This window comes from Embiotoca jacksoni, unplaced genomic scaffold (assembly GCF_022577435.1).
Source record: "Embiotoca jacksoni isolate LCO1_2020_lvr unplaced genomic scaffold, fEmbJac1.0.p SCAF_27, whole genome shotgun sequence".
In the NCBI taxonomy this organism is placed as follows: domain Eukaryota; kingdom Metazoa; phylum Chordata; class Actinopteri; family Embiotocidae; genus Embiotoca; species Embiotoca jacksoni.
Genome location: NW_027185378.1, coordinates 4,238,378 through 4,261,256, shown reverse-complemented (window position 1 = coordinate 4,261,256; position 22,879 = coordinate 4,238,378). Strand labels below are relative to the sequence as shown.

The 22,879-nt window shown below is 40.9% G+C and overlaps 1 protein-coding gene across 2 annotated transcripts; it reads left to right on the top strand.

Moving 5' to 3' along the window:
• Nucleotides 1–3,134: 3,134 nt before the first annotated feature.
• pals1a (protein associated with LIN7 1, MAGUK p55 family member a) lies at nt 3,135–22,173 on the top strand. 2 transcript variants are annotated; one of them, XM_069160869.1, is made up of 16 exons: nt 3,135–3,440; nt 6,112–6,289; nt 6,931–7,031; nt 9,063–9,170; nt 10,617–10,694; nt 11,064–11,204; nt 12,043–12,204; nt 12,559–12,636; nt 14,846–15,029; nt 15,273–15,344; nt 15,740–15,811; nt 16,592–16,759; nt 16,877–16,966; nt 18,991–19,103; nt 19,287–19,397; nt 19,494–22,173. In XM_069160869.1, the coding sequence occupies exons 1-16, from the start codon at nt 3,354–3,356 to the stop codon at nt 19,668–19,670; spliced, it is 1,920 nt and encodes a 639-aa protein (XP_069016970.1). In that variant the 5' UTR covers nt 3,135–3,353; the 3' UTR covers nt 19,671–22,173. The 2 variants fall into 2 exon arrangements, with proteins under 2 accessions (XP_069016970.1, XP_069016971.1); XM_069160870.1 differs by having other exon boundaries at nt 3,264–3,440; nt 16,877–16,900.
• The last annotated feature ends 706 nt before the right edge of the window (nt 22,174–22,879 follow it).

Genomic DNA, 22,879 nt, shown 5'->3' with positions numbered 1-22,879 from the left:
TTCTTATTAAACTCTTAACTTTTTATTATTGTAGAGAATCAGGGCGCTGTCCGCGAATCAGTTTTTTCCACAATTTTGTTTAAAGTACTCGCACGTAGTGGAGCGGAGGAGATAACAGCTCTGTCCTTCTGTTTTCCAAGGAAATCAGTGGAACACATTTGGTTGTCTCCATGTTGATGACATAAACTTGAACTATTCTTATCTTCTCCGTGTTGCACTGCCTTAAGTGTTAATGCCTGAAAATCAGTTTTGTGGTATCGCTAAACTGACCTAGATGCATCACAAATATTTCAGCGAGGTACGCGTACAGATGACAAAAGAATATAAAAGTGCAAAAATAGGACTACAACTAAGATTTGCTTTCTTGAGTCATTGCTCAGTTTATAAAATGTCAAAAAAAATAATGAAAAATGACCTGCTTATTCTGAGATATGACGCCTGTTAAATGTATTATTTTTGTTCGACCAACAGATCGAAGCCCAAAACATCCCGTTTACAATTGTTCAACGCAGAGAAAAGTGCCCATTTCTTCAACTAGATAGTCTGAAATCCGGTTTTGCTTAAACGAGAGTTAAATCTGTTTCTGAAAGAGTTGAAGATTCATTTTGTTTTGGTTGGACTAATTGATCAACTGCCTCGTGAGTTTTGCAGGCGACAACTTATGGGATAATACAAAACGAGTGCTCGGAGCATTTTCCCCTTAAATCTGTGACGTCGCATGTTTACACATTTGTTGATATTAAATTTTATAAATTGTTTTTTTGCAACGTCGGCATGGAGATCACACATTTCGAGAAGTGGTTGATTCTATTGTCTGTCTGTCTTCGAGTTGGGGACTCATCAACTGTGTCATTCTTGTGTGCGGTGTGCAAGTCGACAGCCAAAGTCCTGTTGAAGCAAGTCACTGGTGTCGGGGCATGTTTCCAGTCGCAGGTCTTCATCAGCCAAATAGAGGCTTTTCAAGTTAAACTGGAGTCAAAAGCCAAGCCACGCCTCGTCCTTTTCCCCACAACTAAAGCAAAATCAGACACAACTCGGTCCAGAATCAGCGACCCTGGCTCACCTCCCAAAGGTTTTATTCGTGGAAACGTTTGTTCATTTAAGTCCTTTTCAGTGTGGTGTCATCAAAGTCATGCTGACAACACAGGTGAAGCATATTTTTATTGCCCCTTCTCACACACACACACACACACACACACACACACACACACACACACAGATATATGTATATATATATATATATATATATATATATATATATATATATATATATATATATATATTTATATACATATATATATTAAACATATATATATACACACACACACACACACACACACACACACACACACACACACACTCCCTTCCCCCCATTAGTGGAATTTTGTTCCCAGGGCTGCCTGGCATTCCTCACTGCTGCATCATGGGACCTCCACTCTGTGTGGGTGTGGGTGTTTGGGTTAGGGGGGGGGTGGGGGTGGGGGGGCAAGGAGGAGGGAGGATGCACCTACTGCCCTGCTGGTGAGAGATAACATATCAAACATGTTGTTGTCATTGTGGCCCTGAAAGATAAGTCACCATCCGTCTCTCACCTTGTTTATTTGTACCTCCCATCTTTCCATTCATCTACCTCGCTTGCCTTGTTTTTTTTTTTTTCTTTTTTTTGGTGTGTGTGCCTCCTTGTATCTCATCCATGCACTTTCCCCTCTTACCCACTTCCCCTACATCATACTGGGACCACCCAGCTGCTGACAAAGCCGTTGTCATGGTTGTGTGGTGAGTGGGGAGGGGTGAGGAGGGGGGGGGGTTGTCATGATTTTGTTTTTTCTGAACTACTTGAAGAGAGAGTGAGAGACAGCACCACCAGTCAGTTATGGAGTTGGTAATCTACAACGATGACCCACACTGTCATTCAACGAGTCACTCATTTACTGCACAATTACAGTGACTGGACAGGAAGCCACACTGTCAGTTATGTAGGCCTTTTTTCTTTTTTTTTTTAATCACGATCAAGATTTATCATCAGCGTTATCTTGCTTCGCAGCTGAATCAGAAACTCGGTGGTACAAACCTGTGAAGCTCAACCTATGATGGGGATCATCTCTTTGTCGACATCTCTTCGTTTGTGCTGCTTTGATTTTGATATATTTGCTTTTGAGTCCCTCGATAGAAGTGCAGTACTAAATGACTGGAATGCCCCCTTTTTAAAAAAAAAAAAAAAAAAAAAAAAAAAAAAAAAGTCATATTTGCTTCAATTCAGTGCAGATCTTATTTGGGTAGCTGATAGTACTATACTCAAGTTATTTGCTGAAATTATGGGAACATGGTAAAATCAGAAAAAAAAAAAAAAGACTGACGCAAGAAATACAAGCAGACAAGCTATTATAAAGGTTTAAAATAACCCCCAGATCAAATTTGAGTAGAAAATGAAGGTGAATGATAAAATGATCATCCCAAATTATCCACTGGAGCTATGTGATTCATTACATTTTATCCCGCTTCTGCTTTGATCTGCTGTACCTACCAAATAGACGTGTACACGCAGGTGCAATCACTCCCGTCTTCACCCGGCACTTTAGTGGTGTAGATAATCTGACTACAACCCGTCTGGCTGCTCGCGTTCCCTTCCCGTGCTCTGACTTTGTTATTAAGGCGTCACTGTGTTTTTGCGTACAGCCACAATTACTCTGGGGAGTACCGTGTTATCAAGCCCAAATTGTAATAATCCAGAATTACCACTTACAAGTAGAAACTGCCGGCTGTTAACTCGAACGCATCACGCAGGTTTGTGGTTTGCTGCAAATGTCAAACTTGACGGGTTAATCAAACTTTCACCGCTCGAATCTGAGTTTAATGTTGCGCAACAAAACACTGACCCGACCATCAAACCAGACTGTTGACGTATTTAGGAATAAACAGCCGATTGTTCTCCATTCGTGTGAAAGTTGGGTTTGTTGTACTTAAATAAACTGCACAGGTGGAGTAACAGCACCTCTTCTTATTATGTTGCCGTCTTTTAACTGATGTCGGAGGAATGATTGATGGCGATCGATACTGCCGAAATTAGATCATTGACGTGAATTCCCTGCTCCCCCCCCCCCCCCCCCCCCCCCCCCCCCCCCCCCCACAGGTGATGGTGTCATGGCTGCCCTCTTCACCGACTTACCCTCGTAGGATTCCCGAGTGTTCAGACATAATATAACCCACCCCCCTTCGTAGAAATTTACTCCGGACACACACTTTGTCACGCCACGTGTGTCAGGGATGACGACCTCCCATCTGAACGGCCATGTACCCGGGGAGGGAGGCGGAGGAGGAGATGAGGAGCAGAGGGGAGGGCAGCAGCACAGGAAATGGCTGTTGACTGTCCGGGGGAGCTGGGTAGTCGAACGTTGCCCGTCAGACGATCTGCACAGCTGGAGAGGATACGGCAACATCAGGTACGTAAACACACACACACACACACATACACACACACACACACACACACACACTTGTTACTTTACCGCTCAACTTATTTGCCCTCGGCAATACATCTCGAAAGAAGAGCACCCGATCTCGATCAGACTGATGACCCCCGTGGGTGCACAGACCAGAATGGGAACAGACGTGTCGTGATAAAGATGTCCAGACTACACCTGCATATATTTACACAACCTGAGTTCACAACAGCAGAGGTGGATTTAAACAAAGTGTATTTAAGGATTGTTAGGACCTGTCTAATATACAGTATCCCTGCCTTATCCACCGTTTTGTGTTATTGACCTTTTGCACAACTATAAACATGGCAAAGAGAAAGATCAATCATGCTTTATTAAACGTGGTACTTCAGCAATTTTGTATTGAATTTACAATTAAAATTGAAAGACCCGCTTAAGACGGATTACAAAAATAATTATCAAAATCTAAGCAGCAAAGCCTGAGATATCCAAATAAAATCGAGGAAAACTTTATCCGACAGTTCTAATACTGCAAGCCATTATTATTTCTTGTAGACCCCCCCCTACCCCTACCCCTACCTCACCCTCTATGAAATATCAGTTATACTGAATTTATTTCACCTTTGCATGCAGAGTCACAAGAAATGCATATATCCACATATAGCACATGACAACGATATTACAATTCCTCTTTCCTTTATCTAACACTTTCTTTAAATATTCACATTGATTAGGAAAAGTAAATGAACCCTTAGATTGAATAAATTGCTTTGGATCAGACCTGTGCCACTGCACAGTAGGAACCAGTAGGAACTTTGGGCCAACTGCTTCAGCCCAGTTATACACTTATCTGTGTGTGTGTGTGTGTGTGTGTGTGTGTGTGTGTGTGTGTGTGTGTGTGTGTGTGTGTGTGTGTGTGTGAACTCTCTGAACAGAATCTGTTACTGTCTGAATTTCCAAAAAGTTTCAATACTCCTTTTAGAGTGGCTGAGAATGTACTCAATTCTGTGGGCTGATGTACTTTGATGTTGAGGGTAATTGTTCCGTTGCATCACCCAATTTCTACTGAGCTTCAGCTGGCAGACAGACCACCCGACATTATCCTTTGAAAGACCTCGGCAAACAAAAAGAGGTGGTTTTCCATCGGTGAGGGTTAACTGTTCAGGCCCGGAGGTAGCCCAAAATCATGATGCTCCCTCCACCACAGAGAATATACTGTAGTGTTGCATGTTCCTTTAAAAATATATATATATATATTTCAACTTTTCCAATTCAGTCCACAAAATATTTTCCCACTGGCATTGTGGAGTGTCAGCTTGGAATTTTTAGAGGTGCAATGATGGACACCATTATCTTTGTAAGGTAGAGTCATGAACAGAGATGTTAACCAGCTCCTATAATTCCTTTACGTGTGCAGTTGTTATTTAGGAATTATTTTTTTACCAACCTGTTGATGACAACTTTTCAGGGGGACTAGAACCAGTCCTTCATTGTCTTCATTTATGGACGGTCAGTCTAACCCTACATTTTAACCCCCTTCAAAGCTTTATGCAAGTCAGCAATTCATCATTCCGAGTTCCCCGTTCTTTAAATCATTGGTACACAGTTCATCCACTGATGCGCCTTGTGAAATATAAACTGAAAAATGTTTGGGTATTTGAATTTTGCTTGGTTTCCAGCGGCCTGCACCACGAAGCACGTTCAACATACCCAAGTTATCGTTTCCCATTATCTGGCTTTACCCTAAGCCTAACACACGTAAGACGCTAAGCGGTCACGCTACGGTGGTTACCAACTCGCTTAGTTAACCCAGGGTTGTCCAATCCAGCTACGAGCGCATTCACATAAAAGGGGGGCAGCGTTCGCTTCATTCAAACCAATCAACATGGACAAGTTGTACTGGCAGCAAAAGCAGGATATTGTAAAAATAGGACTTGATACGAGACAAATACGAACAAATTAACACGCATAATCCAGGTTGAAAGCAGCACTGTTGCAGCTGCTAAATGCAGGAGGGACACAGCTGGCAAAAATAACCACAGACTGTGTGAATGTTTCAAGACTTCTCGTATCACTGCCCTATCTTTAGGGCACAAGTACATCGGACTATAATTACATTGCTTAAAATAATGTGTTGCTGAGACGTATTCTTCCAAATCAGAATCAGATTTATTGCCAAGTAAGTTTTCACATAAATGGAAATGAGATAGATAGATAGATAGATAGATAGATAGATAGATAGATAGATAGATAGATAGATAATATGAAGGTGATTTAACTAAATCAATGGACTATAACAATGCAATGGTGTGTGTGTGTGTGTGTGTGTGTGTGTGTGTGTGTGTGTGTGTGTGTGGTTAAAATGATATATTATATAGATATATTTGGCCAAATCACAGCAAGAGTGCTTTACTATACTGGATTGGCTTATCTGACACAGTCTTAAAAGAGAAAATACTGTGTGTTGATCCTGGCTTTAAGGAAAGCATCTGGATACTCTCTCTGGTTAACTGTGACACGTTTTGCTAAGTGATACCACAAACATGTTTAACAGCTTCCTTGATTAAGTCAATGATCTTGCCTATGATGCATTTTATTTTGTGTGTGTGTGTGTGTGTGTGTGTGTGTGTGTGTGTGTGTGTGTGTGTGTGTGTGTGTGTGTGTGTGTTAGGAGGACCTTCGGCGTCGCAGAGAGGAGGAGGGTCGGCAACTAGATCTGAACACCTCACTCAGACTCAGGAAGCTCTCTCAGAATCCCCACATCGGGATCGACAACCCCACATTCCTGCAAGACACATACATACCGCAGCAGCCAGCGCTTGGCAGCCAACACACACATGCACTGCTCGGTAAAAACACCTACACAAACACTGTTTGTAGAAAAGCAGGGAATTTCTGTGGAGATCTGAGAGGGAAATAACAGAATAAAGAGTTTGAAGTGTAGCGGATCTTGATAAATATTAAAGGTAAGGGGATGGAGAAGAGGGGGGGGGAATTACGGAAAGTAAAGAGATGGGGTGAGAGAAAGCTGGTAAGAAAAAGGAATGTAAGGAAGCCATGTCTCCCCTTCAGGGAGGGAATTCCTCAGGGAGGGAGAGAAGCACATGAGAGCCTCTTGAGGATGACTTAATTAAAACTTTGTTTGTGAGGTGGCAGTGTTGACACACACACACACACACACACACACACACACACACACACACACACACACACACACACACACACACACAGAAACACACACTGTATAACTTGAGTCTTGTCAAGGAAATGAAAAGCAGTCTCTCACAAACCCATTAATCTTGAGTCGGGACAAAGCAGGCTGCCTCCTGCCATCATAATCAGATCATTGGAAATAAGTGGGATTTTAGGGCTTTTTCACAGACTCATCTCTTGTGTTTGGTTTGTAAAAGTCAAGATTTGTAAGTCTGTCAAGGTTTATTGGTGTTCATGCATGCGTGTGTGTGTGTGTGTGTGTTTTTTTTTTTTTCAGAGTTGGAAGAGTTGCTGCTGTCACTGAAGCAGGTCCAGGGCTGCCTGTCTGACCAGCAGAGTCAAAATGACATAGAGTTGGTTCTTGCACTACTAAACAAGGTAATCTAAAGGGAATTAAATGGGAAGAGCCTTGGGGTAATTTTAATTATGGTATTTTTCAAGACTTTCTGACCTCCTGAAGTAAAAGGGATTTACAAAAAGGTCTCTTGAGTTGGCGCTTCCATGACAACAGGGGGCCTCATAAGATTCCTGGAGCTGGAGTGAATGCCGGAATATGAGGAGAGGAGGCTGCAGGCTATCGTTGCACAAATCACTTTTGAATTGAAACTACCAAGAGGTATTCCTTTGAACTAGTATTCAATATTTTCCAATTGGATGCTTTTATTCTCCCCGCTAACAAATTATTGAGCGTCTCTCCTGGAATATAATAACGTTTGTCAGGATCAAATCTTTTCCTGCCGCCTTTTCAGGAAATTCAAAACATAGAGGAACCTAGTTTTAGTTTTGGTTTCTGGGGAATAGTTCCCGCCCTTTAGTGTACAACTTTCCGATGGGCCCGGGATGTTATGGGTGGACTTCAGACTGCTGAAAGTTGTTGAATGTTTCAATGTCAAACATTTGAAAATAATAGATGCGTTCGCTTCGCCTCAAGTGTGTTGCTGTGTTGTCTTTTAGGCCTTTACTCACGAAAAAGTTCTGACACCTTTAGACCAAAAACGGTCATGTTGCTTTTGATTTGCTTCTATTCAACACTAAATCAGCTGAATCTTAAAACAAATGATTGTCCTCTGTCAACATTAAGCAGGCATTTTTTATATCTCCAAAACAAAGCTGTTCAAAACTGCTCTCCAGGTGATTGAGCACCTTACGTTTCATCCTGTGAGTCATCCTCGTGTTGCCTTCCTTAACCCTCTTTGTGATAACTGTGACTCATTTTAAATGTCAGTGTGACTGGTCACGCAGCGCAGCTTACGTCAGGCACACAACTCGCGCAACAAGCAACATTCTACTCAAAACATTGCAGCTAATATTGTCGGTCAACGGGTAGTATTCACGAGCTCAGTTCAATTTACTATTTATTCAGCTTTGTCAGTCAATGGACACCAGAGACCACCGGTTCATTTTGAAATGGGCTTCACTGAAACAGGATAAGTGACCGCGGAGACGAGTTCTACAGGACAGAAGGTTAATGGTGCCGAGATTGCAGTGCAAGACGAAATTAGATTGCGTTTAAAATGACGTTAGCGCAGTCGTTCTGCAAAGAACGCTCAACTTTTGTCACAAAGCGGCGTGGAGGTCATGTGGCGATGGGACACACATAAGTGAGCATCGCCGTGATAACTGTAGAGCTCTAAAATCCTTCAGAGCATTATATAAGCCGCTGTTCAGTGTTGTGGTGTCCGGTAAGTTTGCCTAAAGCAAAACACCCACACCAACGCAGCTCCTTTGTGCTAATTACCAGCCTGTGTTTGTGCCCTACTCCTTAATACGTGATGGCCACAGTGCACAATTGTGTTGTTTTCCCAACCGAGAAAGAAAAAGAGCATAATTAATATTGCTTTGCTGTTTTATCGTGGCTACGGAGCTTTACAAAAAGTGTTGTTTTTTTTTAAATGCTAATAGGACACAAGCACCCCAGCCTGGTAGGTCGTTGTTAGTTTCTTACGTTCTCTGTCCGTAACAACCTCTGATCTGGTAAAAGGTTAGTTCTGGAGCTCCAAGGCTGCGGTTGAGTCCTCTCGAGGTGTCGCGGGCGTGCTAGGTGTTGGTGAGGTGTTAGCGATCAATGCTCATGCTTAAAATAACCCTGTTCTTCTGTTGTTGTTGTTGTTTTTTTAAGTTCTCAAAATTATGCAAATTGTTTTTTTTAATACTAAAACCTTGTGGACAACTTAAAAAAAAAAAAAAAACAGCAAGTGGAAAAGCTGTTATGAATTGCATATAAACAGAAACACTTGTTTTATCAGTCAGTGACGCAAAGTAAAAGACGTGTGTAAATTTCAGTGTTCGAGTATTATATTTTAATTGCAATTTGTTTTCACTCGTGCATAGTGCTCAAATGTGTGAGCTCCAGTTCAATAGAATGGATGCGACTATCTTTTTTTTTTTTTTCCCCCCCACCGCATTTAGTCTGACTTCCAGTCTGCACTGAAGATTCATAATGCTGTGGCCACCAGCATGCACCGACCCTCCCCTCCATACCCGCACACACACCAGGCACTTCCACTGGCCATGGAGGTAAAACATGTTTATCCTGCTTTATTTGATTTCAGGTTCTCCTTTGTTTTTTGTTTTTACCATCCTTGTTGCATTATTGGTCATCTGACAGAAGTCTAACACACACACACGCACGCACACACACACACACACACACACACACACACACACACACACACACACACACACGCACGCACAAATCACAGTGACAGTCCAGGTCAGCGAGTGTGTAATAACGAGGTTTGAGACAGAGCAGCTCTTTGTTTGGTATCAATTAGAGCTGAAACACAAATGCTTTGCAGTGCACACACACACACACACACACACACACACACACACACACACACACGCGCGCGCACACACAGTCAGCCAACTCTGTTATTCTACTCTTAAACAAGATCCACTTAAAGCTATTGGACAGACTGATGAATTAACGTAGCTCCGTAAGGTGTTTCCATAGGTGATGACCAGATGACACCAGATTGACGATCAGCAGTTCAATCGAAGGCAAACAGCCCCGACGCTGATCAGTGCTGCAATTATTTTTCTGCCAGTGTTGACTTGGCTAGCTGTCAGAGCTATTCATGGCTCATTTCAGTGGAATCTCATTAAAAGCAGCACATTATTTCTGTTCCACGTTGGCATCTCCACCCCCTGCCCTGCATTTGACTTCAAAAAGAAAAAGCTTTGGTTCACACTGTACTCCTCGAAACACATTCCTTCATCATTGTTAATGAAATGGAAAAGAAGAGAGGAAAAATAGAAACATCCTCAATGAGCAGGATTATTTTAAACACGGCCACCATCTTAAATTCAAGTCCAGTTCATAATTTCTTTCCTTTTATTTTTTAGATTATATTCAACCAGGTTCAAATTATAAGGACATTCGATCCTGATCCGCTTTGAAATTACAGACAAGTTTCAATTTCGGTTTCTTCTCTCTTATCACAAACATTCTCACAAAAATGATTAGAGAATAGCAGAGCCCAAAAGTTGTTGCTCCAAATACGCCGTTGTTCCAGCGTGGCATCGTCTTGTTGTTGCTATTTTAAAATTCCATTGTTGTTCCTTTTTAACTTTTATTTCCACGACAGGAAAATAAAGACATGGCTACCAGATTTGAGCCATATTTAGTTCAGTTTTGAGGTGACCGAAATTGTTCTCCCAGCACATTAATAGACTCTTTTACAATGTCAGTTTCTCTGTTTCAGACCAGTTTATTCTTTCAATTTCTTCTAATCTAAGCCCGGCTTTATGTGAACTCTTAGAAATGTTGTTCCGGTGGTAAACTATTGTTATATATATATATATATATATATATATATATATATATTGAGACAATTTTTTTGCAAAATGGCTATATCATGTTTAAAATATCTGCATATGCTTCTGTGATGATAAATATAAGCAATATTATTATTCTAATAATAACACCAATGATGTCATTTGCTGTTGCCATGGTTTCAGGTCAGGAATGTCATACTGTCAAATCAGAATAAAGAGGCACTCGAGCTCCACAGCCTGCTGTTAGACACACACATCCAGGTAAAGACTCGCACACTCACATACACACACTCAGTAGTGTTTCCAGCAGTTTAGCGACATTATATTAATTTACATTAGTTTACTTGGCTTACCCTTAACCATAACTACTACTAACCTGATCCTAACTCTGACCATAACCTTACCATAAACCTCTGTCTTCATCCTAAAATTGAATGGTTTACCTCATCTGGACTTAGTTTTTATCCCCACACTGTGATTGTATACATAGCTTTATGTCCCTACATGAGTAATGCAACTCCTCACACACAGAGCTTAACACAAATTCAACCAGAATCCCTTGGTGACTGATCCAGTCCTATAGCTCAGCTGTGTTTTTTTGTGTTTTTTTTGTGTTTTTTTTTTTTGCAGTCGTTGCTCCTGGCCCATGACAGCATAGCGGAGACAGAAATGCAGCCTGAACCGCTGCCTGCCCAAGGAGAAACATTGACCCAGTGGGGAGGAGAGACTGTCAAGATAGTTCGCATAGAAAAGGCCCAAGACATACCACTGGTAAGTTCAACACGACACACGTGCACACATTGTCAAGATAATAAATATAGTAACATGGAGAGCTGGCACTCGACATCAATTCTGATTTAACTTTTTATTCCACGGGCTTTTATCACCGAGTGTAAATTCTCAAAGAGGGCCAAACTTGTTGCTTTCTGTCTTTCCTCTCACTGTCAGGTTAGGTTAGGTAGAAACTCTGTGTTACCCATTTAGAGTCTTAATGTTTAAACGGTAGTATTCCAGGTGCCCAACCGCAGTACCTCTTGTCAGATTTAAGCTGGGTTTAGGTCCAGCTGCTCTGTCCCCCTGACTGGATATTTGAATACAGATTGACGAAGACGAGAAATGCTCTCGGGTCCACCTCTATTGTCTGAAATCAATTTATTCTGGTGCCAGACTCTACACATCAAAAGATAGCACAGAATCAGCATCCTTTTACTCCCTACACGAGTCTATTATACCAAAACTGCAGCGAGGACAAGTTCATTAAGGGCCAGCCCCGGGGCCAACACAGAAAACCACTGTGAGCTCACAGTCACACCTATCGGCAATTTAGAATCACCAAATAACCCAACATGCATTGTCGCTGGACGGTGGGAGGAAGCCGGGGTACCCTGAGAAAACCCATCAAGACCATTTCATTAAAACATTATTCAGGAATTCTTCCATAACGAATGATGTCGTAACAGGGCCCTAGAAACGGCTCAAATTAGCATTCACTTTTTTTTTTTTTGCCTAGTTATAGTGTACAGTAAAATATACACTGTAGATAACACAGTCATGTAGTCGAGTCCATCTTTGTCCATTATGTCACCGCACTTATGTATGTGTTATTCAGGGAGCAACTGTTCGAAATGAAATGGAGAGTGTTGTGATCAGCCGCATTGTTCGTGGCGGAGCAGCTGAACGCAGTGGACTTCTATCCGAAGGAGATGAAATCCTGGAGATTAATGGGATAGAGATCAGAGGGAAAGATGTCAACCAGGTCTTTGACATTCTTGTAAGTACATACAGTAATTCACACAAATCGTTTATGTATCGACAGGAGCAACAAAGAGAACTAGTAGTAACTGTACACAGTCCAAATTGTGTATTATATTTTTTTCCCTACAGATTCGTTTTCATCAACATGCTTTATTTTGGTCTAAACGGTGAAGATCAGATATATCGAGTGGATGTCTTTATATATTAGCAATGATATTACTGCTACTTTTTGTTCAATGGAGCACAGCAGCACGAGAGCAACAAGTCTCTGCAAGGCAGATGTGAGATGGAAATAATAGGCAGCGAGAGTAAACGCTCAAAACAACAGCAATAAGTGCTTCTCTTTGTGCGTGTGTTTTGTTTGTAACAGGCGGACATGCACGGCCTCCTGACCTTTGTGTTAATTCCCAGCGTGCAGGGCAAACCTCCTCCCGTCAAAGAGAGCGTGGTAAGTGTTTGAAATGATATGATAAACAAATGTTGACGACCTAGTACGGACCAGCGGTCTCCAACCTCGTTTTCCTCCGAGAGCTACTTTGACAAAATGAAAGGTTCCGAGAGCTACTCATCTTCAGGAGCGTTTATTACCACGGCTGAGCTCCTCCCAAACCAGCCGAGTCAGCTTCTTTTACGTAAACAATAACAACATCTTGTATTACAACAGCTTAAATTCAAGGGCACGTGCTTGATTTTTTTTTTTTTTTTCTTTATACATTTCTTCACGTTTTCTGCCATAGAAAACAAAACAATGTTTATCACTTACTTGTCTTTATTTTATTTTCTGTCCACATATTACCGTATCACATCATTTCCCTTCACATTCCTTCGGTCTGTAATTCACATCCACGTGTTATACAGTCCGTATTTTCTACAGTTGATGAAATGAACTCTGGAGTGTTATCCGCTTAAGTTCGCTCTTATGACGTCATTTAAATGCCCATCCGACAAGTCTTGTACTGCAGTTAGATTTCATGATCTATGTTTTTTTTTTTTTTTTTTATCTTTACCTTGTAACTGTGAGTTCAAGTGATTCGGTTTCTCCAAAACATGTCGGGAACGCAAGATTAAGTAGCTACTTAGCATCAGACATCAGGGCGGCGTCCTCCTCCCTCGATTCCATTAAATCCTTTTCACTCAGCGGGGAAGGAAAGCGCTGTAGGATCTCTGCCCGTGCTTTAACCACCTGATGTCGGTGTGGAGGAGATCCCTGCGCTCGGCAGAACATTCCTCCAGGGACAGCTTGAAGCTCCTTTGCTGCTTGGCCTCTGCTCCTATAGAGTTGATAATCTTAACAACAGGTGTCGGGACACGATGTAATCCCAGGACTTTTCGCGCATAGAGCCAGTTGATGAACGACGCAGTGACAGTTCCCACATTTAGGAAAGTCTGTGCCTGCTTCGCAGTGAGCAATAAATCCTGAACTCCACTCCCATCAGTTGTTACCGACACCAGCTTTTCAAGAGGGATCTTCTTTTCTTTTTTCTTTTTTTTTTTTTGGCACAAAGTAGAATTTAACAGCGTTGTTAATATCAACTCCCCTGGTTGTAGTTTTCAGTTGGAGTAAGGTAAAAAAAAAAAAAAAAAAAAGTCTTTGTTTGTGGAAAAGTCAAAAGCTGGACTGTATCGCTGGAGTCGACCAACTCATCATACTCATCTCCTTTGCCACATTGTTAGCGCCGAGTTGTACGCCAGCGAGAGGAGACACCATTTCCGTTTTTACTTTTATGGTCCTTGAATTAACGTTTCAGCCACCGCAGTCATTGCCTCCTTTTACGATTTCGCTTGAAGGGCTTTTTGTGCTTCGTTAGAATGTCCGCCACTTTAAGCGAAGTCTCTGTTAAGGCCTTCTCCGTCGGTTTGTTGAACAGACATTGTTGTCTTTTAAGCGCCGTTTTACTAACGTCTCCGTTACTCGAGTGCTTCCAGCCGGAAAGTCCCGTGGAAAAACGGCGTTAAACTTTGGTGTTGCATCTTTTAACTACCGACACGCTCGCACCGCAGATTGGACACACACACACACACACACACACACACACACACACACACACACGCACGCTTGTCATTTACATTTGTGAATAAAAAAAACAACTCTGTTTCTCATTCTTCGTGAAAATAGTCAACTTTTTGTCTTTAATTTGCCTGTCATTTAATTTGCCTGTCATTTTTCAAATCTGCTTCATGCTTGCTAGTCAGCTAATATCGGCTGATGTTACTGCGTCTCTGGCGCAACCAAACTTGACAGCAGCGAGGAAATGTTGACGGGACGATTGGTTAATAAGAAATTTAACAGATTTACCAAGTGACTTTGTGTTATTAAATTTATACATTTATATAGGCGACATATTGTTTGAGCCTTAAGCGAGCTACTCGGAAACATGTCACGAGCTCAGCGACGGGTTGGAGACCCCTGTTCTGGATTAAAAACTAACTTTTCCTACTTACTCATTTCCCGCCGAGGAAAACGGTTGTAAATGTTGGTTCTTTTTTAATTATTCAGTGTGAAATGATGCATCAACTCAATAAAAGCGATCTGTCCTCACCTTCGTCGGGTGGAATTAAACAACAGTGAAAGTCGAAGATTTCTTCCACTAAACTGTGAAGTGAACTGAGCCCGGTCTCATCGGTCTCGCTTCTGTTTGTCGTCTTTCACTCTTCAGGTTCATGTAAAGGCACATTTTGACTATGACCCTTCAGATGACCCCTACGTGCCTTGCAGAGAGCTGGGCTTATCCTTCCAGAAAGGAGATATTCTCCACATTATCAGCCAGTCAGACCCCAACTGGTGGCAGGCTTACAGGGACGGAGATGAGGATAACCAGCCGTTAGCTGGGCTGGTACCAGGTACTGCTATCTGTCTTTGGCTGGGATCTTTGTTGTTTTTTTGTTGTTTTTTTTAGTTGGGGGTTGTCTCCTGTTTTTTTGTAAACAGTTGAAGAAAGCTTATTCAGACTCCTGCGGGCACATGCACAGGGAGTAATGGCTGTGATCAAACATGTGTTTCACTCAGCAATGTCAAATGATAAAATAATATGACTCTTATATTCTCTCCTTTTTTTTTTTTTTTTTTTTGTTTTTAACACACAGGGAAGAGTTTCCAGCAGCAGAGAGAAGCCATGAAACAGACCATAGAAGAAGACAAGGAGCCTGAGAAGTCTGGTCAGTTCTGCCACCATCTACAATACAATCCTGTTACTGTAGATAACTTTACTAAGGTTGCAGTTAAATTAAAGGTTGTTTATTACAACCCAGTGTCACCCAATACTTTTTGCGTTACATTGCATTTACATTATGGCAAAATATGACAAGGGAAATTCAAGGTGTCCAGTTCTCCCATTGAACAAATATACAAATCTCCATTTCACCCCCCAAAAATGTGTGTATCCACCACAGCAAATACAGTATATATATATATATATATATATATATATATATATATGACAAACACACAGTGAAATTGGATGCCCTTCTTTTTTCTTTTCTTTTTTCATGCTATACCATACAATAAGCCCTGATGCTGAAACGTCTGTTTTGAGTTGTCTTTTTGTTTAAAGGGAAATTGTGGTGTGCAAAGAAGAACAAGAGGAAGAGAAAGAAGCTGCTGTACAATGCTCACAGGAATGATGGTATGTCCTGTTTTCCTCTCTCTTGTCTGTGTGGCTCTCACCAAATTGTCATCACATCTAAAACATAACTTATTGTGCATAGGCAACGCTCACACTTTTAGCAAGACATTTGCACGGATGTTTAATGGATGATACAATTTAAGAGAGAAAAAAAAACTTCGTTAACGTCATGTTTTTGATTGTGATGGATCAAATATTTCTCCAAGCAGTCAATACTGTATGTGTGTTTTTGTTTTACCTTACATTTTTAATAGTTGTGATCAAACAACCTGACTGTAAGAAATAAAAAGCACGTTAATTCAATGAATAATACACAAACACACACGTATACAGTGTACTAGATGCCTCAAAACAGTTTTGTTTTGCATTAGTGTGTCAATGGGAAATACAATATTTTCGATTTCCAAAAATGTATCTTACACGAAATGAATTTGTCACAGAGTTTTAGAGGGTAGTCACACCAAATATTCACGTTTTATTTCTCTTCACCGTTCTGTAAAGTTAGTAGATGGTGAGGTTAGTACGTAAATAAAAAATACTTGATTATGTTATTTGGCAAAAAAAAAAATTTGAATGCGTCCTAAAAAAAATTGTCACTTGTGCTTAAAACATTTTACACAGGAGCTGGATTCGTTTATCAGTTAAAATAGGACAAAGTAGAGACGTTGCTTTTAAGTCTGAGGCCTCTGTCTCCAACTGAAATTACTGCTACTGTTTTTTTTGTGTGTTTCTTTTCAGACAGTTTGTAACTTGTGCATTTTGGCCTCTCCTTTGTTCCAGATCTTGATAATGAGGAAATTCTCACCTACGAGGAGATGGCCCTGTACCACCAGCCGGCCAATAGAAAGCGGCCGATTGCGTTGATCGGTCCAAGCGGGTGCGGGCAGGCGGAGCTCAGACAGAGACTGCTCAACAACCAAGCCGAACGGTTTGCTGGAGCCGTACCACGTAAGAATCTTAACGCACGCACACACATCGAGTACTTATTCCATGTGTGTGGATGAAGTAACCAGTGATTCTTTTTTTTAAATTTTATTTATTTATTTTTTTGTATGTGTTTTGTAGACACCACGCGGAGTCGTCGGGAAGGTGAGCTGAGCGGTCGAGACTACCACTTTGTTTCTCGTCAGACTTTTGAGGCAGAATTAGCAGCCGGTAAGACTGCATTTCATATTTTTGTTTCATATTCTAACACCGTTCGGTCAGGGTCAAACATTTCCTGTTTTTCTTGCCGGAAGATTCAGATTGGCAGGTTTTACTCGAGAAAAAGGGTACACTGCATTTCGCTGTTTTGAAGTACCAACAAGTCTTCCGTGGTGTACTGACAGTAGTGGATTTTGAGAGTATTCATCTCTCAGTGAAAACATATTTTAATGATATTTATGATTTATTAAAAATCAAAAACTGAAATCTCTCATTTTACAAAAGTATTCAACCTGGATTTGGGCACGTCTTCCTGACAGATTCTCTCGGGCTCCTTCAAAATGCGTCACGTTCTCCCTACAGATGTTCTACAGGGTTTAATTCTGGGTTTGGCCCAACCGCTCACGGACAGAACAGAGACTTGTCCTGAAGCCTCTCCAATTTTGTCTTGTCTGTTTGCTTTGGGTCACTGTCGTGCTGAAAGGTGAAATAATTCAATTCAACTTTATTTATATCGCGCCAAATCACAACACGGGTTATTTCACGGCACTTAACACATTAAAGTCCTTACAGCAGAACTTTACAGCATTACACAGAGAAACTCAACTATTCAAAAAAATTCCCACATACGCTCGGAGAGAAAAAAACTCCTCTTTAAGGGAGAAAAAGCTCCAACAGAGGGAAGGAAAAACTCCCTCTTAGCAGGAAGAAAACCTCCGACAGAACCAGGCTCAGAGGTGGACGGAGCATCTGCCTCCACCGGTTGGTGTGAGAGGAGAGCAGAGAGAGAAAAAGGACAGCATAGAGATCCAAAACGTGAACTGTTGGTGGAGGCCGACAGTCACAGAGCAGAGACGTGCAGCTCCACGACGGGACATCCGCAAGAAACAGAAACTGCGCGAGCGAGGGAATGTATGTAATGGTGAGATATGAGCGTATAGAGAGTGAAAGAGTGAATGTATTTATCTGCATTCATCCTTTCCCCGGTTCTGACCAGTACTCCCCGTGACTGCTGCTGATAAGCAGACCCATAGCGTGACGCTGCCGCCACCAAATGGTGAGCAGTGACGGTGTTTGGAGTTCTGCCCAAATAGATAATAGGCCTCATTTACCAATAGCTTCAATATCAGATTTATTTTTTTTTCTTCTTAATAAAAATCTACCTCGGATTCCATGACGTGTTCTTAAACCGCAGATTCGCTTGCACCTGCGTTCTTATAATGATGAATCCCATTTAACTCGTAATAAAGCGTATGCCGGTGGTTTCTAATTTGCGTCGATAAAAGCCCGTACTTTCTAAATCGACTGCATACTGATAAATCGGCACCAAACCTTTCCGCTTACTTTAAATACCAACGACTAGCTGTCTTGGTCATCCGCAGTTGCAGTCCAAACTGGGAACTGCTACCTGATGCTTCTTTTCATGGCGCAGATTTGATCGATTAAATACGAATTCATACAATGCAGGTAAAGTGCAAAGAACTGTAGCAGTGTGCGTGAGAAGACGGCGATGTAGAAGACGTGGAAACGTGGATCGAAAATGTGCGCGATTGAAATTCATTTTCCAAAAATGTTCCGTTTTTATGCCGAAGTTATATAGTTTGGACATGTTTGCTTGACTTAAAAAAAAAAAAAAAAAAAAAAAAAAAAATGCGTGCAGTTGGTTTCGGTGAAAAACAGTGAACCTTAACACAAAACGTTTGTATGTTTTAGAAGAAAGGTCCACAGGGGCACCCTTTTTTGTGTGTGACAAGAGAAGTCCTAAAGAAACTCGTCTAATTTGATCATTTAAGTTTCATGTCCCTCTGTGCATGATAGCTCCTGTGTTTTTGTCTGAAAAGATGGTACTCATCTGTAGTTTCCATTTTCTGTAGTGGCATTTCGAGTTGGAGTTTTAATCGACATCCAGTGCTGCATCATTTTGTTTTTTTAATTTTTTTTTTTTCTTTCCTGTCAGTATAAAATGCTGTTTTGCATTCAGTGTTACAAACTGAATTTTCCCTGGTGCGTTTTCTTCTTCTTTTTTTTTTGTCCAGGGAAGCTGATAGAATCCGGTGAGTTTGAGAAGAACCTGTACGGGACGAGTACAGACTCAGTGAGACAGGTCATCAACACTGGAAAAATCGGTGTGCTCTGTCTGCACACACAGGTTGGTACATACAGAGCCTTGTCAAAAATAGTCTCAACTACAGAATGAGTGGAGAGATTGTTGGTTAAATCCCTAACGTGTGCGTGTGCGTGTGTGTGTGCGTGTGTGTGCGTGTGTGTGCGTGTGTGTGTGTGCGCGTGTGTGTGTGTGTGTGCGTGTGCGTGTGTGTGTGTGTGTGTGTAGGCTCTGAAGGTGCTGAGGAGTTCTGATCTGAAGCCCTACATCATCTTCGTAGCTCCGCCTTCCCAAGAGAGACTCCGAGCCCTATTGGCTAAAGACAACAAGAACCCCAAGGTTCCCCTTTCTGTCTATTTACACTTGCACGCCAAAGATAAATAATACCAGAGGTGTTTCTACGTGCCTTTTTAAAATACGTGTTGTTGTACGCAGCCCGAGGAGTTGCGGGACATCATAGAGAAAGCCCGGGAGATGGAGCAGAGCTGCGGGCACCTGTTTGATGCCGTGATCGTGAACACGGACCAGGACAAAGCCTACAACGAACTGCTACGACTCATCAACAAACTGGACACTGAACCTCAGTGGGTGCCCTGCTCCTGGCTTCGCTGAAACACACACACACACACACACACACACACACACACACACATACACACACACACACACACACACACACACACACACACAGAGAGTAGACACATGGAGCCCATGGAGTGCACATTTATACAGATTTGATAAACTGGACCGTGAAACACTCGTGTTTTTCCCACCGTGTGCTGTGGTGAGAGTCGTTACATGATATTAGGGTTGATGTTAGGAAAGAAAAAAAACAAAAAACTTCGGAGAGTTTGAGTATTTGTAAAATGATAAGAATGAGGTCGGATGTCATAATATTATAATATAATATAAACCTGTAACTCTCTCTGAGGAAATCACAATTTTACAAGATCTAGTCATTAATTAGAGAAGGTCAGGGTTTTTTGTTTTTTTTGTTTTCCAAATAAAGTTGCTGTTTTACAAAAAAAAAAGTCACAATATTAGAAAGTTATGGTGTTACAAGATAAATGATCATTTTATGTGGAAAAGTCATATTATGAGATACATTTACTGTTTTACTAACATAAAACACAAACGACGGTCTGGGATAATGTTGGAATTGGATAATACTACAGGAATAAATATTTTCTAGAAGACAAAAGTATTTTATTTAGAAAATTACATTTATTCAGCAAAATGGAAACACAAGCTGTAATATTACAGGTTGGAATTTGTAAAGGATGGAATAATGAAATTGTGAGAATTCTTTTTTTAATTCTACTATTAACGTTGATATTTCCACATATTCATGTTTACGTGAACATGTTTCCTGGCAAAAAAAGACTCCCGTTCGGATTGAAGTGTCACTTCGCTGTGACATTGGTATTATTATGATCAATTTTGTTTGATTAGCAACACCAGAAGAGTTTTACAGAGATTCTGCTTTCTGTCATTTTTTTTTTTTAAAGAAAAGTCCACTGAGATCAAATGTATATTTCATTTTAATATCCTAAAATCTAAGACGCTAAGGTGCCTGTTCTTCACGTGAAAGCTGAATGTCCTCAACTTTGAGACGGAGCATTAATATAATTTCATTATCTAAACAACATTATCTCATAATATAAAGACTTTTGCTGCTTATCTCCAACTTCAGACCTCTTTAATCACTAATGTGGCAGAATTTGTTCCCAAAATAACTGTAATTACTTGATTCTCAAAATTCTACAGCTTCTTTTCTCTAACATTAGGAATATTTCTCAACATTGCCTGACGTTTCCTCATAAAAGTACAATTTTATCTTAACATATATTTAAAAAAAATGTTTTTTATCACAACAAGCAACATTTTATTTTGAAATCACATCTTTTTCTTGCAATATGAAATTATCCAATGATTATAGCTGTCAACTTTCACATTTTAGGACTCTTTTGTAAAATGGTGGCAGTTTCTCATAAAATTGCATCCTAATCATCTTTCATCAAGAAATATGTTTTACCTTCAAAATATCAATCTGTTTAATACTCTGACTTGATTCTTAAAACATTTATTAGATTCAAACTTTGACTTTATTTCTGTAATATCAAGTTTTATATAATTACAATACAGTCGTTTATTAAAAAAAACCACTTTATTCTTGAAATATTATACCCTTTTTTTCCCTTCATAATTCCAACTTTATTCTGATAACATAAAGTCTCAGAGTTTATTGTTTCTTAGCACCAACCCTAATAACTGTTGTGCTGTGCAGAGTAGACGGTGTACTCTGCACAGGAACAGCATTTTGTACAATGTATTGACCTGTTGACACTGCTAATGCAAAATGTGGGGTGGCCACTCTTTGTACCCTGACTGTCCTGAAAAGAAGGAAACCCTGTACAAATTCACACTTGGATGGTGCCTGACTGATCCGTGATGGTTTTTTTGTTGTTGTTGTTTTTTTTTACTCAGCTGTCACCATCACATACGGACCTACATTACTGACATGTTGTTGTTGTTGTTGTTGTTTTTTCTTTGAAGAGTTGTTCTTGCTCATTAATAATGCTTCCCCCGGGCTTCGTTCTGTGATCATTATAACCCATCCCGATATAAATCTATTTAATTTGCGACGCGCAAACGACATTTTGCAGAAAATCTGTGTGAACGTTTGCTTTTTTTTTTTTTTTTTTTTTAATTCAAGCTTCTTCATTTTGTGTTGTTGTTTTGTTTTTTTTTGGTCTATGAAAGAACTGGCTTTATCTCGGTCCCGAAAGACGCGTACGGATGAGGCTCCTCGAAGGAGCAAAATGTGAAAATCGTACACGAAACTTTTCAAATTTAGCGCAAATGTATATCCACACTGAGCCCTCTCGCCTTTACTGCTATGAAGAACACACCCGCACACATCCTTGTACAGTTATGTACGCACACCGCCACGGTGCATTAGCTGCTGACCTCTCGCGTACTGGACAGTCTGGCGAACGATGGCCTGAAGCTTCAGCCTTGTGAACGCGGACGGACCGAGCGGCCGAACGGCTGTTTTCCAACGGGCTCTCTCCTGTTTAAAGTGCACACTATTGCAATAAACACTAAAATAAGACGGAGCGCTTGATATCTTTCTTTGCTGGGTGAATTTTTCCTGACCGATAGTTTACGTTGTCTCCTGTTGTGTCCGATCGCAGCGAAGTAGGCCTTTTGAATCTGAGCCCTTAAGGGTGAGCCGGGAAGAGACGAGTTGTCGTTGTTGTTGTTTTTTTTTTTTGGTGTAAATTATTAAATATTCAGTTTGTGCGTGTGTATACTTGTGTGAATGGATGCCTGCGTGTGCCCGTCTTTGATGGCAGCAAAGTATTATTATGACCCTGAAGTAGACCTGACAACAATATCACTGTCATCACTGTGTAGAGCATTTATATATTTGTAATACTCCAAATAGATTTATGAAGTCCAGAATGCACCAATAGAATTGCAGGTTTCGTTCCCCTCCACCCCCCCTCCCCCTCCCACCTCGCCTCCCTGCCATCGGTCCAGGAGGACGAGGGAAGCGGGGCTAAGTGGAATTAACTTTTGACTATAAAGTTAATTGATATTACTTCCTGTTTATCAGACGTCACCTATTTCTGAGAAAAACTGCATTTTTTTTTTTTTTTGTATCGATATTCACAATTAAAAAAATAAATAGACAATTGATAGAAAATGACCGGCTATTTGTTATGCTTTGGGGGTTTCTGCCTTTATCGACCGGGATTGACGTTTCCTTGACGCTTTATATGTGACAAAATAATCATTTCAAACATTCACATAGT

What these genes read in the sequence shown, in the direction of transcription:
- pals1a (XM_069160869.1), top strand. Translation starts at nt 3,354, where the DNA reads ATGGCTGTTGACTGTCCGGGGGAGCTGGGTAGTCGAACGTTGCCCGTC. An exon ending in AGAGGATACGGCAACATCAG is followed by an intron (nt 3,441 to 6,111) that starts GTACGTAAACAC and finishes TGTGTGTGTTAG; the next exon opens with GAGGACCTTCGGCGTCGCAG. An exon ending in TTCTTGCACTACTAAACAAG is followed by an intron (nt 7,032 to 9,062) that starts GTAATCTAAAGG and finishes CACCGCATTTAG; the next exon opens with TCTGACTTCCAGTCTGCACT.